This window comes from Schistocerca americana, chromosome 1, assembly GCF_021461395.2.
Source record: "Schistocerca americana isolate TAMUIC-IGC-003095 chromosome 1, iqSchAmer2.1, whole genome shotgun sequence".
Taxonomy (NCBI): Eukaryota; Metazoa; Arthropoda; class Insecta; order Orthoptera; family Acrididae; genus Schistocerca; species Schistocerca americana.
In genome coordinates this window covers 557,021,031-557,036,042 of record NC_060119.1, presented here as the reverse complement: position 1 = coordinate 557,036,042, position 15,012 = coordinate 557,021,031, and the positions used below count along the sequence as shown (strand labels likewise).

The 15,012-nt window shown below is 42.7% G+C and overlaps 1 protein-coding gene across 1 annotated transcript in view; it reads left to right on the top strand.

Moving 5' to 3' along the window:
• The window catches only part of LOC124606296 (cytochrome P450 3A8-like), a 262,940-nt gene that overhangs the window by 224,931 nt on the left and 22,997 nt on the right, over positions 1-15,012 (top strand). Inside the window, exon 4 of the mRNA XM_047138281.1 lies at positions 3,095-3,191. Coding sequence (XP_046994237.1) covers positions 3,095-3,191 — 97 coding nt within the window. The remainder of the gene's footprint in view (positions 1-3,094; positions 3,192-15,012) is intronic.

Genomic DNA, 15,012 nt, shown 5'->3' with positions numbered 1-15,012 from the left:
AACTCTTCTTTAAAACGACCATGATTGAATTTCACTCGTGGAGTGGTTGTATAAAATCGACTTGAGACCGAGTGCTTCATATACCTATGCGCTGACGGGATCACAGGATGCATCGCTCTGCAGTGTTTCCTTTTGTCTTTCGTTCGTTCGTCAGCTCGATTCCTCGTCCCACCTCAGTCGCATCGTCCTTTTAAGTCGTCGTATGAAGTCTGTGTGCGATACCCTGGACGACATAGCCTTCCTGAAACTGTGCCTTGTTTAGCTGCGGATGCCCCTGTGACCTTTGATCGAGATTAACGCCAGGTCGATGGTAGCGTCCGGATACGCCGTCACCCAACACGCTACTAAGCAGATCGTCATAAGTTTTGACTCATCAGTGTGTTTGAAACTTGGTAAACTATGACAGTTAGATGCGTAGTTAGTTAGTCAATGTTCCATATATCATTATTACGACTTCCGTCGAATTTATATTACTGTATCGAACTGACGGTTCAAATCACGTCCGGTCGTCCTGATTTAGGTTTTCCGAGATTTCCCTAAATCGCTTCAGGCAAATGTCGCAATAGTTCCTTTGAATGGGCACGGCTGATTTCCTTCCCTGTCTTCCCTAATCTGAGCGTGTGCTCCGTCTCTAATGACCTAGTTGTCGACGGTACGTTAAACTCTAATCCCCTCCTCCTCCCCTCCTCCATCCTCCTCGAATTGACACTAAGCGAACCATTTTACAGTCTTTTTATTCGTACAAGATTTGTTCCTGTGCAACTGCAAATATGACAATTCAGAGACGAATGAATAGCACAGTGCTTAAATTTAATAATTATTTATGTATATTTTTTCTTACAGTAGCTGAGTATGAGCTATTGTTCATTTACAAGGCTCAGTTTCAAGACACATTTATTCCATAATTTAATATTAAACCTTGTAAATTTACAAAAAATAAAGTGGTCCATGACTAAAAGTCATTGATTTAAATTCATAGTTTTTGCAAAATATGCTCTTTGCCATTATTCTTTTTCCTGTTAATTTGTAAAAAACCAGTCGTGTGAAAGGAAGCTTGCTTTCAACTTCCAATTCGTGTAATGAATGGCTGGTATATTTAAATGCCGATAAATGCAAGACACAGGACCCAATGGTACCCGATTAAAACATGGTGGTGAACATCTTACGCACATTACCTCGTTCAGATGTTCAGAGATGATACTATGGTACGATATGACACGGGACAATCACGTTAAATCAGTGTTAGGGAAGGCGAACAGAAAACTTAAGAATCCTTGGGACGTTTCTGGGGAAGTGTAGTGCCTCTGTAAAGTAACTTACCCACAAGACGCTAGTGTGGCCATTGCTCCAGCGTTGGAATCCTTATCGAGTTAGCACCACAATGGAGAAATAACAAAGTAGTATCGCGAAAAAATGGTACAACCCAAATGAAAGTGTGAAAAAATGCTCGGGTAACGTGCGACTAAATGAAGGATCCTTAGAAGAAAAATGACGTAAATGTGACTCGTGGAATCCTTGTCTCACTGATACCTTTGAACTGCAGGTTGGTAATACGGCTGTAGGCAGTTTGTCTTATTGCAGTTTGTGGAATATATTTGCATCTAATGATTGCAAGTCCCTCTTCCAGCTTCCTCGCAATTCACGTCTCTGCGGTTTCCTCATACTTTCTTCAACATACTTGACACATTTCAATTCTTAAATTCTTGTTCTTTGAAGGGGGTCATTCTGCAGTGTTTCGATCGCCTTATCGCAACCAGGTGACTACTTAGCATTGAAGTGCTTTCACCAATACGCGAAAGTAGATATCCAGGCGTGACAGCAGACTCCCTATGGTGTTGTAAATGACATAGCGAGAAAACTATTGCAAAAATTAAGTTCTGCGTTGCGCAGTGATCAAACTGCATGCTTGTGGAATATCGTCTGTTATGCGACTGGATTCCTGATTTCCTGCCAGAGAGGTCACAGTTCCTAGTATTTGACGGAAAGGCATCGAGTACAATAGAAGTGATTTCTAACATTCTCCAAGGTAGTGTTATAGGCTGCCTGCTGTTCCTCGTCTATAGAAACGATTTAGGAGTAAATCCGAGAAGACGTCTTAGGTTGTTTGCAGATGATGCTGTCGTTTATCGCCAAGTAAAGCCATCAGAAGATCAAAACCAATTGCAAAACGGTTCAGGTAACTATCTGTATGGTGCGAAAATTGACTGCTGACCCCATGTTATGAAAAGTGTGAGGTCATGCACCTGAGTTTTAAAAGGAATCCGTTAAACTTCGGTTACGCGATAAAGCAATCAAATCTAAAGGCCGTCAGTTCAACTAAATATCTAGGAATTACAATTACGAACAACTTAAATTGGAAAGAATACATATAAAATGTTTTGGGAAAGGTGAACCAAAGACTGCATGTTATTGGGAGAACACTTAAAAGATGCAACAGATGTACTGAAGAGACTGCCACAACTACGGTTGCCTCTTTTGGAGTACTGCTGCGCGATGTGGGATCTTTACCAGATTGTATTAACGGAGTACATCGAGAAAGTTCAGAGGAGGGCAGCACGTTTTGTACTATCGAGGAATGTGGGAGAGTGTCAGACATGTTGGGGTGGAAACCATTAAAGCAAAGGTATTTTCGTTGCGGCGTAATCTTCTCACGAAATTTCAATCAAAACTTTCTCCTCCGAATACAAAAATATTTTGTTTACGACCATCTACTTACAGAGAAACGATCATCATAATAAAATAAGGGAAATCACAGCTCGCACAAAAGGTACAGGTGTTCGAGAGTGAAATAATAGGGAATTTATTGTGAAGGTGGTTCGATGAACCCTCTGCCAGGCATTTAAGTGTGATTTGCAGAGTAGGCATGTAGATGTAGACGACTTTATTCAAACACAACAAAAACAAAAAAATCGAAATTTTACGCTCTGGGATCTCTCCTTAAATTTTATAGGCGAAGAATGTTTTGGCAGTTTTATTGACTTCTTTCTGCGTGGTTGGAGTAATCTGATTGATCGAATATTTGTAATACTGTTTGTTGTGTTCTTTTTAACTGGTTTAACATTCAGCGTCGCTGTTGGTAATTGGCGTGTTACAGGACGTTCGATGGTCGCACGCCCAACCTGATCGTTGCGGACGCCGATCTGGCCAAAGCCGTTCTGGACAAGGAGCGAGACCATTTCCGCTCGCGAAGGGTGAGTACTCAGCCCTCTTCCCCGGACACACTTATTTTTTTTTAGCTGATTCCTCTTTCAGCATAGAGAGAGAGAGAGAGTGTGTGTGTTTGTGTGTGTGTGTGTGTGTGTGTGTGTGTGTGTGTGTGTGTGTGTGTGGGGATGGGTGTGTGGGTGTGGGTGATTTTGTTTCCTTGATTGCTATTCTCACATACCAAATACGTCTGTCTACGGCAGTAACAGTACAGTTAATGCCCCTACCCACAATGCTAAAGTTAGAACACGTTTAAATGGTTACATACAGTTGCACTTCAGGTGTTGGCGGCCATTGCGATGCGTACTGCTGTTCGCAGTTCGCAAGTTATTTAATTTCCTGCTGCAGTGTACTGCCTGTTACAACACCCTCAGTGGCATTTTAGCGAGAAGGAAGTACTTCTCTGGGCGGTATCACTACCCTGATGTCTCGCTGCTTCGGTAAGTCCCTCGTCACACAGTAGTAGCGCTCAGTCGCCAGGTTCCATGTAGGTGGTGATCCTGCTCAATTGGAGTGTTTAGGGTTGCCAGTTGTTAATTGTCAACAAAGTTTGTACTATACTTGTTTTAATACAGAGATTGCTTCGTCACACACGTCACAGAATCAGCATTTGCAATATGGCGGCTTTGGACTACGCCGTTATATTCGACCCTTTATACATATTAACACAGTTTTCTGACTTTACTTAGTGATAGACACTGCCCACGACACGTGGCGTTCTGATAACTAATAACTTCACTTTATACCTTGTTTAACCGCTGAAATATGCACTCGCGACCGTTCTTTTAGAGCCGCCCCGGTTACTCGACCGTGCGTTTTGAGTGGCTCCTCGCGACTAACTCGCGCTGTCTTCCCGAAGGACTAGAGAGACCACCCCACCTTTCTCCCTCAGCCAGTAAGGACACTTCTCTAGTTTCATATATATCCAAACTTTCAGCCAATGGGCGTTCAGATCGCTGTTGCTAGGCGGACCTGACGTCATGTTTGCGGACATTGTGGCGGAAGTTTGTCTCGTAACACTGTCTCAGATTGTAAGATCCTACTCCCGAATAGTCGGATCTTGTCCCTACTAAGGTTGCACAACATTGCCTCCTATGATTTCGTCTCTAATGATCTTTGCTGACGCTTAATTGTTAAATGTACATGTAGCGTGGCTGGTACTGAGCAATCCCGATCGCATAAACATGCATAATACTTGGCTTAAACACGTGAAGGGAAGGCACATATACATTACACTATCTCACACATATACATTACACTGTCTCATCCGATTTGGAAAGAGAAACTTTATTTTTATCAGTGACTGACTGTGTAGTGGCCTGGAGCAATGGTAGCATATACCTAGCAATTGTACCCTTTTTACTGCACTCGCGGAAAAAGTGGAACATAACTGAACAAACACAGTTCCACCCTCTTTGTTTTCTTCTAGTCATTACACACTACACGGTGTGGCCGTGCGGTTCTAGGCGCTTCAGTCTGGAACCGCGTGACCGCTACAGTCGCAGGTTCGAATCCTGCCTTGGGCAGGGATGTGTGTGATGTCCTTATGTTAGTTAGGTTTAAGTTGTTCTAAGTTCTAGGGGACTGATGACCACAGATGTTAAGTCCCATAGTGCTCAGAGCCATTACACACTACACTTAGTAGGAACTATGGAAAAGAGAGACATACCCATAGTCTGTACGGCGAGAAAAGATACCAGACAGCGCGGCTGCTTCGCACGTCTTCCACTAACGCACAATTGTTAACATTTCTGTGGCAACGCCTCTGAAAGCTGGCAACAATGCTGTTGGTTGTCAGAGGTCTTCTTTCGCCGGCTGCTTCGCACGTCTTCCACTAACGCACAATTGTTAACATTTCTGTGGCGACGCCCCTAAAAGCTGGCAACAATGCTGTTGGTTATCAGAGGTCTTTTTTGGCCGTAAGATAATAGTTGCGTAGCGTTGGTTCCCTACCCTTCCCCCCCCCCCTCCCCAGTCACTCTTGTTTCTATTTCATTCTGATAAAGACATCTACGCATCGTTGCGCGTACTCAACCAGACACTTGATTCATGACCACTCCACTGCCGCTTACACCTCACGGAAATTTTTCGGAGTGGGACCAATGTGGACACATCTCCCTCTATGCAGTTCCAGATAGGATCGGTTGCATGTGACCTTGGACTAAATAAGAACTCTCATATCTGTGGGGTGTTCCTCAAACAGGTCTGACGCATTCCTGGGACGATGAGGTGGTAAGTTGTCTTACTGAATGTGTAAGTCACTTGTACAAGTGAAAAAACGGCTGCACACGATCAGATATTTCGTTCGCCCGTGGAAGGCTATGGTAGGTGTATCAGTTCTCCAGTTAATGCCACGTGAACATCCTCCTAACTCGAATACCTTCATCAACCGCAGGAAAGATGCTTTATTCTCTAGTTGGATGCATCGCCTCATCTACATGTAGATGGTGGCTCTGCAATTCACACTTCAGTGTTTGGTAGAGGGATTATAAAACCAAAATATTTTGGCTTTCGGTGGAGAAAGTGGGTGACTAATTTTGTGAAAAGATCTCGCCGCAACGAAAAACGCTCTTCTTTTAATGACTGCCCAAACGAAACTCGCTTATCATCTTCACGACAAACTCCACCATTTTGCGACAGTAAAAAGCGAGCTGCCCTTCTTTGAATTTTGTCATTGTGCTCCGTCAATCCTATCCGGTACGGAGCCCATACCGCGCACTAGTCATGAAGAGACGGACAAATGCGGTAGCAGATCTGTTGGATCTTGTAAGTGATCCGCCAATAAACTCTTTTGATTCGCTTCTCCACAATATTTTCATTATGATGGTTCCAATTTAACTTGTTCATAATTGTAATCCCTAAACATTTCGGTGAATCGACAACTTTTAAATTCTTGTGTAAACAAAATTTAATGGAATTTCTTTCATTCCTCACGATTAATTTTCATATTTCACACCACGTAGATACGTTGTATAAATGATTTTGTAATTAGTTTTGTTTTTATGGTGAGTTTTCTAGACGGTAGACGACAGCGTCATCTACAAGCAATACAAGAGGGCTGTCTTGTCTCCTAAATCATTATACAGATTAAGAACAGCTTATGACATGTAACACTTCCTATGGGAACCCCTGATATTAATTCTGTTTCACTCGTTCTTCCCGTGAGTTACTACGAACTGTCACTTTTCTGAGAGAAAATCACGAGTTCAGTCGCACAAGTGCAATGATATTCCATAGGCGCACAATTTGATTAGAAGCCGCTTGTGAGGAATGGGTCAGGACTCCTGGAATCAGCTTTCTTCAAGTCAATGAAAACAGCACAAACTTCTCTTCCTCTTTCAATGTATCTCTCATCTATAATTCTCAGCAGTCCATTTGCTTCTGTTGTGCCTTTCCCTCTTCTAAATCCATGCTGTTCCTCTGTAACACTTTTTCCTGTCTTCCGGGATGTCTTCCATTTATCACTCTTAATAAAACTTTTCCATGAGAAATAAAACTTATAGTTCTAAAATACTTACATTTCTTGGCATTCCTTTTTTGTTTTCAGTCGGTATCAGTATTGCCAAGAGAAAGTCATCCGGCCATTCACCTTTTTCGTATATTTTATTACATAGATATGTTACCTCTTTCACTCCACTATTCCATTTAAGTCGCGTGTAATATGAACAGTATACAAGTAAAGGGTTTATGGTGAAAATAAATTTGGTAATCATTGTTAAGTCTCTGAAACTCCCGAAAAAATAAATTAAGTACACAGCGTAATCCAAACGGTAACTTATTTAATATAAGACATTAAAAAAGAAGCCAGTAAGCGAAGGTTTCCGTTTTGTGTGGCAGATTTTCATAGCAATAAACAAGGACATACTAGAACAACTAATGAAATTTGTTAAATTTCACCCTTTCCAGTCATTTTTCTATTTTGATTAAGTTAGAGGTACTGGCTCTTTTTCCGTAATTAGTAACAGGAAAGTATGTTTTCAACACTATGACCCGTCTAAATATTGTCTGCAAGTTGAAGCCTGTCAGATGCCCGTTTCCCATTCCCCTCAAGTTTCCTCGTCCTTTTTCTTTTACACATATTTGAAACGAGATTCTAAAATTCTGCAGTAAAAATTTAAACCTTCTTAAACTTATTTGACTTCTTTTTGGGGTACTGGAATAATTTAAATCTAATACTTGGCCCCATTCAAATGTAGCGATATTTTTTGGGAATTTGATATTATTTCTTATCAGTGTTCATGAAGAATTAAGAAATTAAGTATGGCACAGAATAGAGAAAAATGCTTCCTTAACGATGTGAAGTGTCGTCTGGAATGACACTTGGTTCGGATTCCACGTTACACTGTAGGTCTCTTTCTCTCGGCTGAGTAACTGGGGTAGGTTACGACACGCAACTCGCCGACGTGGCATCCAATAAAAAACCGCACAGTTGAGCGCCCCACAAAGCAAACATCATCATCCTCCAATAGAAAGACTTTCTCTCGGTCGTTAAGGGACACGAAATGAATGTTACTGTGTCAGCATCCGCACTACTTGCTTACGGGCTGTGTACTAAGAAAACTGTAAAACGTGTCTTCAAACGGAAAAAGCAGTTTGCACGTCACTTGTAAATTGCAATTAAGTCAAATAGCAAAGCCAGTCGGTATTACTTTCTGCGTGGATCAATGCAGATCTCAAAATCACTTATTATAAGACTAAAATAAAACATAAATCGAACAGAAAAGAGTAAAATTTTTTTTTTTTTTTTTTTTTTTTGTAAAGTTCTGATCACGTGAAGACAACGTGCGGACGGGGAGGCAAGAAATATATACATAAAAGTACATACACCGCAAGCCAACACATGGTGTACGGCGCAGGGTACCTTCATCTACGTCTATGAGTAATGCCTCCAATTTTTTATGTGAAAACTCTTAAGCTTTTTAAATGAAACAAACGTTATTAACATTCTACATCTTCGTTGTTCATGTCCACATATTTCTTTCTTGACATAGCCATCCTGGCGGCGAACACATTTGTTTCAAGGAGTGACCAGTTTGTTTATCGTCACTGTAGAATGTTAGACTTGTTGACGGAGCCAAAACCTCAGATATGCTTGCACCGCTTCGTTGCTACCAATTTTTAAGTTATATCTAAGATGCTCTTTAAATCTTGGAAACGGCTGAAAGTCAGACCGTGCCGCTAAAAGTCAGACCGTGCCAAGTCGGGACCGTACGGAGGATGATCGATGACAGTGAAGCCAAGGCGTCCGTGTGTGGTATGGCACTGTCATTCTGAAGGAGAGGGTGCTCCATGAGTGGAAGAACTCTTAGAGTTCAACCTCGATTACAGCGCGCCGTCTCTCACGCTCCGACATAGTTACGTTACACAGCGCCATGTTACGGCCAGAGCCGTCTAGCGGCACGGAGCTGCAAATATGTAGACGTGAATAAAGATGTAGAACGTTAATGACGTTTGTATTATTTAAAAAGCTTCGAGAATTTTCACATAAAAAGTTTGGAGGCATTACTTTTCAGCATGCTCTCGTACGCACGTACTCCACAAGACACCGTGTGGTGTACCTTGCACCTCTACCAGTCACAACCGTTCCTGTTCTGTTGGCAAATGCAGCAGGGGAAAAGGACTGTCTGTATGCATCCGTACAAGTCCTAATTCCTCTTATCGTAAAGTTGACAGCCTTTAGAGAAGTACAGGATGAGCACAGTCTTGCCCTGATTATAACAATTTATTACAGCATAACCGTTCGACATAATAAGTTACATTCGATGTCGTTACACAGGTTAGTGTGACTAGTTTTTTGAAGACCACTCACGTTAGTAAACCTCAATGTGTGCTCCCTTGGTAGCTCGGAGAACGTCGAGGTGGTATTCCAGTTCCTGCCAGGTGTTTCGTAACATGTGTTCTGTCACAGTGTAAGACGTTGTGGTCTCCTGACCTTCATTGCTTACATATTCCTCCCTCACAATCATATTCCACACATCGAGGCGCTTCATTCGAACCCAAACTCGATAAGATAAAGTCAATGGTGTATCAATTCATGTAAACGATATGCAAATAACTAATAAATCGCAAGTGCGTACCGTGGTTGAAATACTCGAGGCTGACGTACACACATACATTCCAGACACGACGGTCACAGGAGCTTTTAGTTCGAGAGAGGCAACCGCACGCCAGGAGGCCAGTCCCAACCCATCTACGTCGGTCGGTGGCCGCTCGTGGAGCGGACAGCGTTCGCCCAAGGGAAAGGAGGAAAGACCCCGTGTTCGGCTTAAAAGCAAATTCTGCTACATTGTGTGGGAGCGGCCAGCTTACGCATTCTTTACACATAGCACGCAGTTTCAGAGATTTTCACAGGGAGACAGCAAACGCCAAACGCCGATACTACAGATTTCCGGATTGGTCGCCTTAAACGAAACGTCATTCTCCCGTTTTAGAAGAACAATGCTGATTGGCAGACGATATTTCTGACGCCTTGAGCTGAAGGAGTAATGGAAGAGACTGAAAGATATACTCCTTCACGTCTGGCGTGGAGAGAGGCCGTTCCGTTGCCGCTCTTTGAGCGAGGAACAAGTCTCTCCTCAGTACTTCACTGGGAGAGCACCTCTGTCGAGAGCGAATCGAAGTGCGACTCTATATTGTGTCCTTGCGATAAAGCATTGTTCACTGTGTTGGTCGACACATTTATTGTGCGGTGTGAACGGACAGAGTTATAGTTAAACGCCTGCGAGCGAATTTTTGAGTGGCATCGCGGTGGAATGGTTATCTGACTGGTGTACCACGCCATTAGTTAGACTGGGGGCAAATAGGAATCCTTGACTTCATCAAGGCGTAGGGAGAGTTTGATTGGCGAAGGTCAATCCAGATAGAACGAGAGTTATCTTATTTGTCAGCAGCGAGCGGCGCAGACAGCAGTCATCGCAGCTTACGGTATTTTGCGCTACAGCTATTGCGAGCCCCGTATTTCCTCCACAACAGTACCCTTCACTGCATTTCGCATGCGACAGCCTCGACGGTACCTAGCAACATTCTAACGGATAATTATTGAAGTCGAGTAGGTGCGGCTCTCAGCCATTCTGCCAGGTTAATAACAATCTTAAACTTTGTATAGAAATTTCATTAGGGAATCCTACCTTTGAGAGGTAACTTCACATTCCGAACAGAACCAGGATATAACTTGTTCAATTCATAACTAAAAGTGCCATTGTGATTTCTCAGAATTTTTTGCAAAATAAATAATAATTTTCGTTAGTTTCGTGTTTTTCTTGCACTAACTAGCACTACTCCAGTACCCAAGTATCCCACTAGTTACGTAAGAAATTTTATGAATTTTTGTGTCATTTCCTTACAGCGGACGACTCCAGAAGATATTTATTGCTGAAAGTTTTTCAGGCATTTCTCTTTAGAACGTTAGGAGCGTCTGTCTGACATCTGTAGTAGTGTCGGGGTGGAAATTGCATCTTGCAGGAGCCACAGGGTAAAGGGTACATCTCAGATTAATCCGTCGCGCAGAATAACAGGATAGCAGATCAACCCCACGCTCACAACAGTACCCACAGCTGCTTGTATCCTAGCCTTCAGTTCGTTGACATCAGCAACTGATGTGACGAATACTCTGAACTTCATATAGCCCCAGAAAAAAAAGTCAAGGGGTGTAATGTCTGTAGAGCGGGGTGGCCAGGGTGTTGGACCGTTCCTTCCAATCCACCGATCCGGACATTACTCCCCTCTCCAGACATTACGCCCCTTGACTTTTTTTCTGGGGCTATGTCAGGTACAGAGTACCCGTCACACCAGTTGCTGACGTCGACGAACTGAAGGCTAGGATACAAGCAGCTGTGGGTACTGTGACAGAACACATGTTACGAAACACCTGACGGGAACTGGAATACCACCTCGACGTTCTCCGAGCTACCAACTGAGCACACATTGAGGTTTACTAACGTAAGTGGTCTTAAAGAAAACTAGTTACACTAACCTATGTAATGGCATGAAATGTAACTTATTATTTCAAACGGCTATTCTGTAATAAATTGTCATAATCAGGGAAAGACTTTGCGCTCACCCTGTATGTTGGCAGCAGTAGAATTTCTCTGCAGTCGGCTGCTTCGATGACAATCGAGCAGCACTCGAAGAATGAGTCACAGAGGTGCTCTACATGCGGTTTCCTTTATATATGAGCTACATTTTCCTAAAATTCTCCCAATAAACCAAAGTCGAACATTCGCCGTCCCTACTGCCGCACTTACTCGTTCGCTCCATTTCATATCGCTTTGCAGCGCTATGCCTAGATATTTAATCGACGTAACTGTATCAAGCAGCACACCACTATGAGTAATACTGCTTCCGAACGCAACAGGATCGTCTTTCCTTCCAATATACAGTAACTTATATGTTTTGGATCTAGAACAAAATGCTATAATCAAACTAACTAGAAATTTTGGGTAAGTCATCTCAACGATGATACTTTCCCGAATACTACGGCGGCGTCAGCAAACTGTCGCAGACTGCCGCTCACCCAATCCGTCAGATCATTTACGTATTCAGAGAACAACAGCTGCCTATCCCATTTCCCTGTGACATCCTGACGATACCCTTGTCTCTGATGAACACTTAGCGTCCGGGACAACGTACTAAGTTCTGTTATTTAAGAAGTGTTCGAGCCACGCACATATCTGGGAACCTATTCCATATGCTCAGATCTATGTTATCTGTCTGCAGTTCTGGAAATCTGGTAATGTGGAATCTACCTTTTGCCCTTCACCCATAGTTCGCAGTACATCGTGTGAGAAAAGAGCAAGCTGAGTTTCGCACGAATCCGTGCTGATTTGTGGGCAGAAGATTTTCTCTCTCAAAGAAAGTTGTATTCGTACACAGAATGTGATGAAGAATTCTGCAGCATGTTAAAAGTATTGGTCCGTAAACAGGAGTAAACACGTTTTGGAGTGATTCAGTCTTATTAAATACTTTTTTTCAAAATTAGACTTGCGGAAGTGGGGCATGGGCGTATAATGTGAAAGCAAACCAAAAACTCACGGCTAGTACACAAGGAATGCACTGATGGATGTATGAAATTGCTGAGAGAGAGGCAGGAGAAGAAAGAAGAAGAGCAGACTGGAGAGGAAGACATAAGAAATGGAGAGGGGCGAGACAGTTCGCAGGGAGAACGTATCGCAGATGGCTCTTGGAAATTCCTTGCTGGACCCACAAATGAGAAAAGACAGGCGGCGACCTAAAGTAAGGTGTGAGAGAGCCATAAATTTGCAGGGGCGGCATGGTTGCGTTTCGTTGAAGACCGTTATCTGTGGAACAATGTAAAGGAGGCTTTTATTCAGCAGTTGGATCTTATGTGGCTGATGTTACAAATCACTGCACGGATGCTAACAGTCAGTGTCATAGAATTACTATTTAGAGCGCAGTGAAGTTCGATCGAAATGCTTCGAGAACAGAAATGTCTTTTTCTCTCTCCCTAATCGTCTAACATCAGCAAAGATCACCTCATGGTTTGGCCCTCTTGGCATAGTCAAAAACAACGATAAGCCAAAATACCTTGGTGTCACGTTACACAGAACACTGACATAACATAATCACCTAACAAAACACAAGTGAACCTGGTGATGAAGCTGGCAGATAGTAAATGGGTAGCAAATACATCAGTTCTCCGTAGACCATACCTTGCATGCACAAGTGGGTGTATCGCACTGACAGTACCTGTGACTGTGGCGATATTCAGACAATGACCTACATTATAAATGGTTCTCAGACAGACGTCCACGTGATGGTATCAAGGGTCTATATGAAGCATCCGACGGGACGTTCGACTCGACTGAGTTTTCTGACATTCGTGAGTAGCTTGTGCCCTTAAATGTTTATATAGTGTATTTTTTTGTTCAGATGTGTTCTGAGTTCGCTGTTGTAATTGATGCATACCATCACAATAACAATAGCCACCCACGCGCGAGAGCGCGCGCGCGCTCGCGAACACACACACACACACACACACACACACACACACACACACACACAATTCTCCATACAATGCACAGTAAACTCGTATTAATCAGCATACGCGACTTGTAGGAATGTGACGAATAAAACACACGATACTCTAGTGACCATTGGCATTAAGGACATAGCTCATACGATCTGTTACTGACTAATTATAGCTTCTTAGCACGGGCTGGAAGTAAACGTTTACAGTGTCCGACGATAAACAGCGCTGCGATTCAGAAATAGAAGCATCCTGTAGCGAAGGCTGCAGCGTCTCGTAGCAGCCAAGTAGCTAGCCTCACACTTCTCCCGCCATATTATAGCCAGGACGTTTCACACAAAAGAAAGGATAAATTACACAGTTTTGGTTGTTGATTGGCTAAGGCTAAGTCACCAGACTAAGAGATCGTCAGTCCCCCACTGCCGAACGAAATCCATGGAGAAAAGTATCACGAAGGGAGAATATACGGACGGAGATGTCAGCAACATTTTCAGTGCTATGAAGTGAAAGCAGCTGCAGGAAATGTACGCGGAGGATCAATTCCAGGCAGATCAGGGACAGATGTGGTCCCCCGGCCGCTCATCGACGGCGACGTCGCCATTCAAACACTCAGCTGCAATCTTGAGAGACAAAACGCCTCGTAGTGGTCGCCTGCTGTTGGCAACACCAGTCGTTGACCTCTAGCTACAAATTATATCTCAAGTCCCCCGAGGAGAATGCAACAGAACTATTTGCTGCCTTTTTGGAGGCAACTCACAGGGCTGTGGCAACCCGAATAGTATGCAATTGTCTCTGCCCGATGAATTTGGCGTCGAGGCAGCCACGACCAACAACAATACAACACTCCAATATAGCGATATGCAAAGGAGCTCACAGTATTCCTTTTTATTTATACTTTTCGTGCGTCTTCTTATTTCTTTTGACTCTTTCTTTACTTCGCTTGTCTCACATAAAATTAAATGACTTAAGTAACGTATAGTTTCTGAATTGGGTCTAGGAATACTACAATAAGTTGCTAGTTCGGATAAGATTCTGGAAATATAAAATGCTTTTTCAATCGTAACACAAAGAAGACATGACTGACTTTTCAAATTACCTCGTTGTTTTATTGTCTTTTGAGCGCAGATATATTCCGAGTAATAATTAAGTGCAGTAATAAGAGTTGCATTCTGTTCTCTAAAAATAACGTTTAAGCACCGGTACGCCTCATAAAAATAATGTTAGTTACGCCTCACATAATAGCGGAGATCAGATAATGGCGGACCTGTTAACAAAAAGCGCGTTCTTACTTTTAATGACGAACGAGAACTTCACAGGAATAGTCATCGTGTGGTCTCTGTCTTCGAAAGGAGGGAGACAAAAGTATGCGTAGAGAGTAATGCGAGTCTTTTCCGTGCTTTATCGTAGCTGGTAGAATCCATTTAATTTTTAGATATCGATACGACTTATTGCTACGTTGGAGGCAGAGAAAAACAACAGAGATCTATCTACCGTCTGGAATGGAACCATGGGCGTCGGCAGAAATTTTTACAAAAGAGGAGATATTCTAAATTACCGTTTTCTTGTGTAGCTCATTCGAATAGGTTTGAAAACGCGTCCTGCCCCAAGAAGTAATATTGACAAGATGTATTCAAAACTTATTCTATATCTAACGATTGATAGTTAACGTATCTCTTAGTACTTGTACGGTAGATTACTTTTATACCTAAGCTGTAAGCGTACTTCAGTGGTACGTACAAAAGAGATCTTTTATATTAGTTGTATGGATATGGGTACCACCATTTTGATTTCTACAGTCTTAAAAGTTTAATTCTCTTACTATC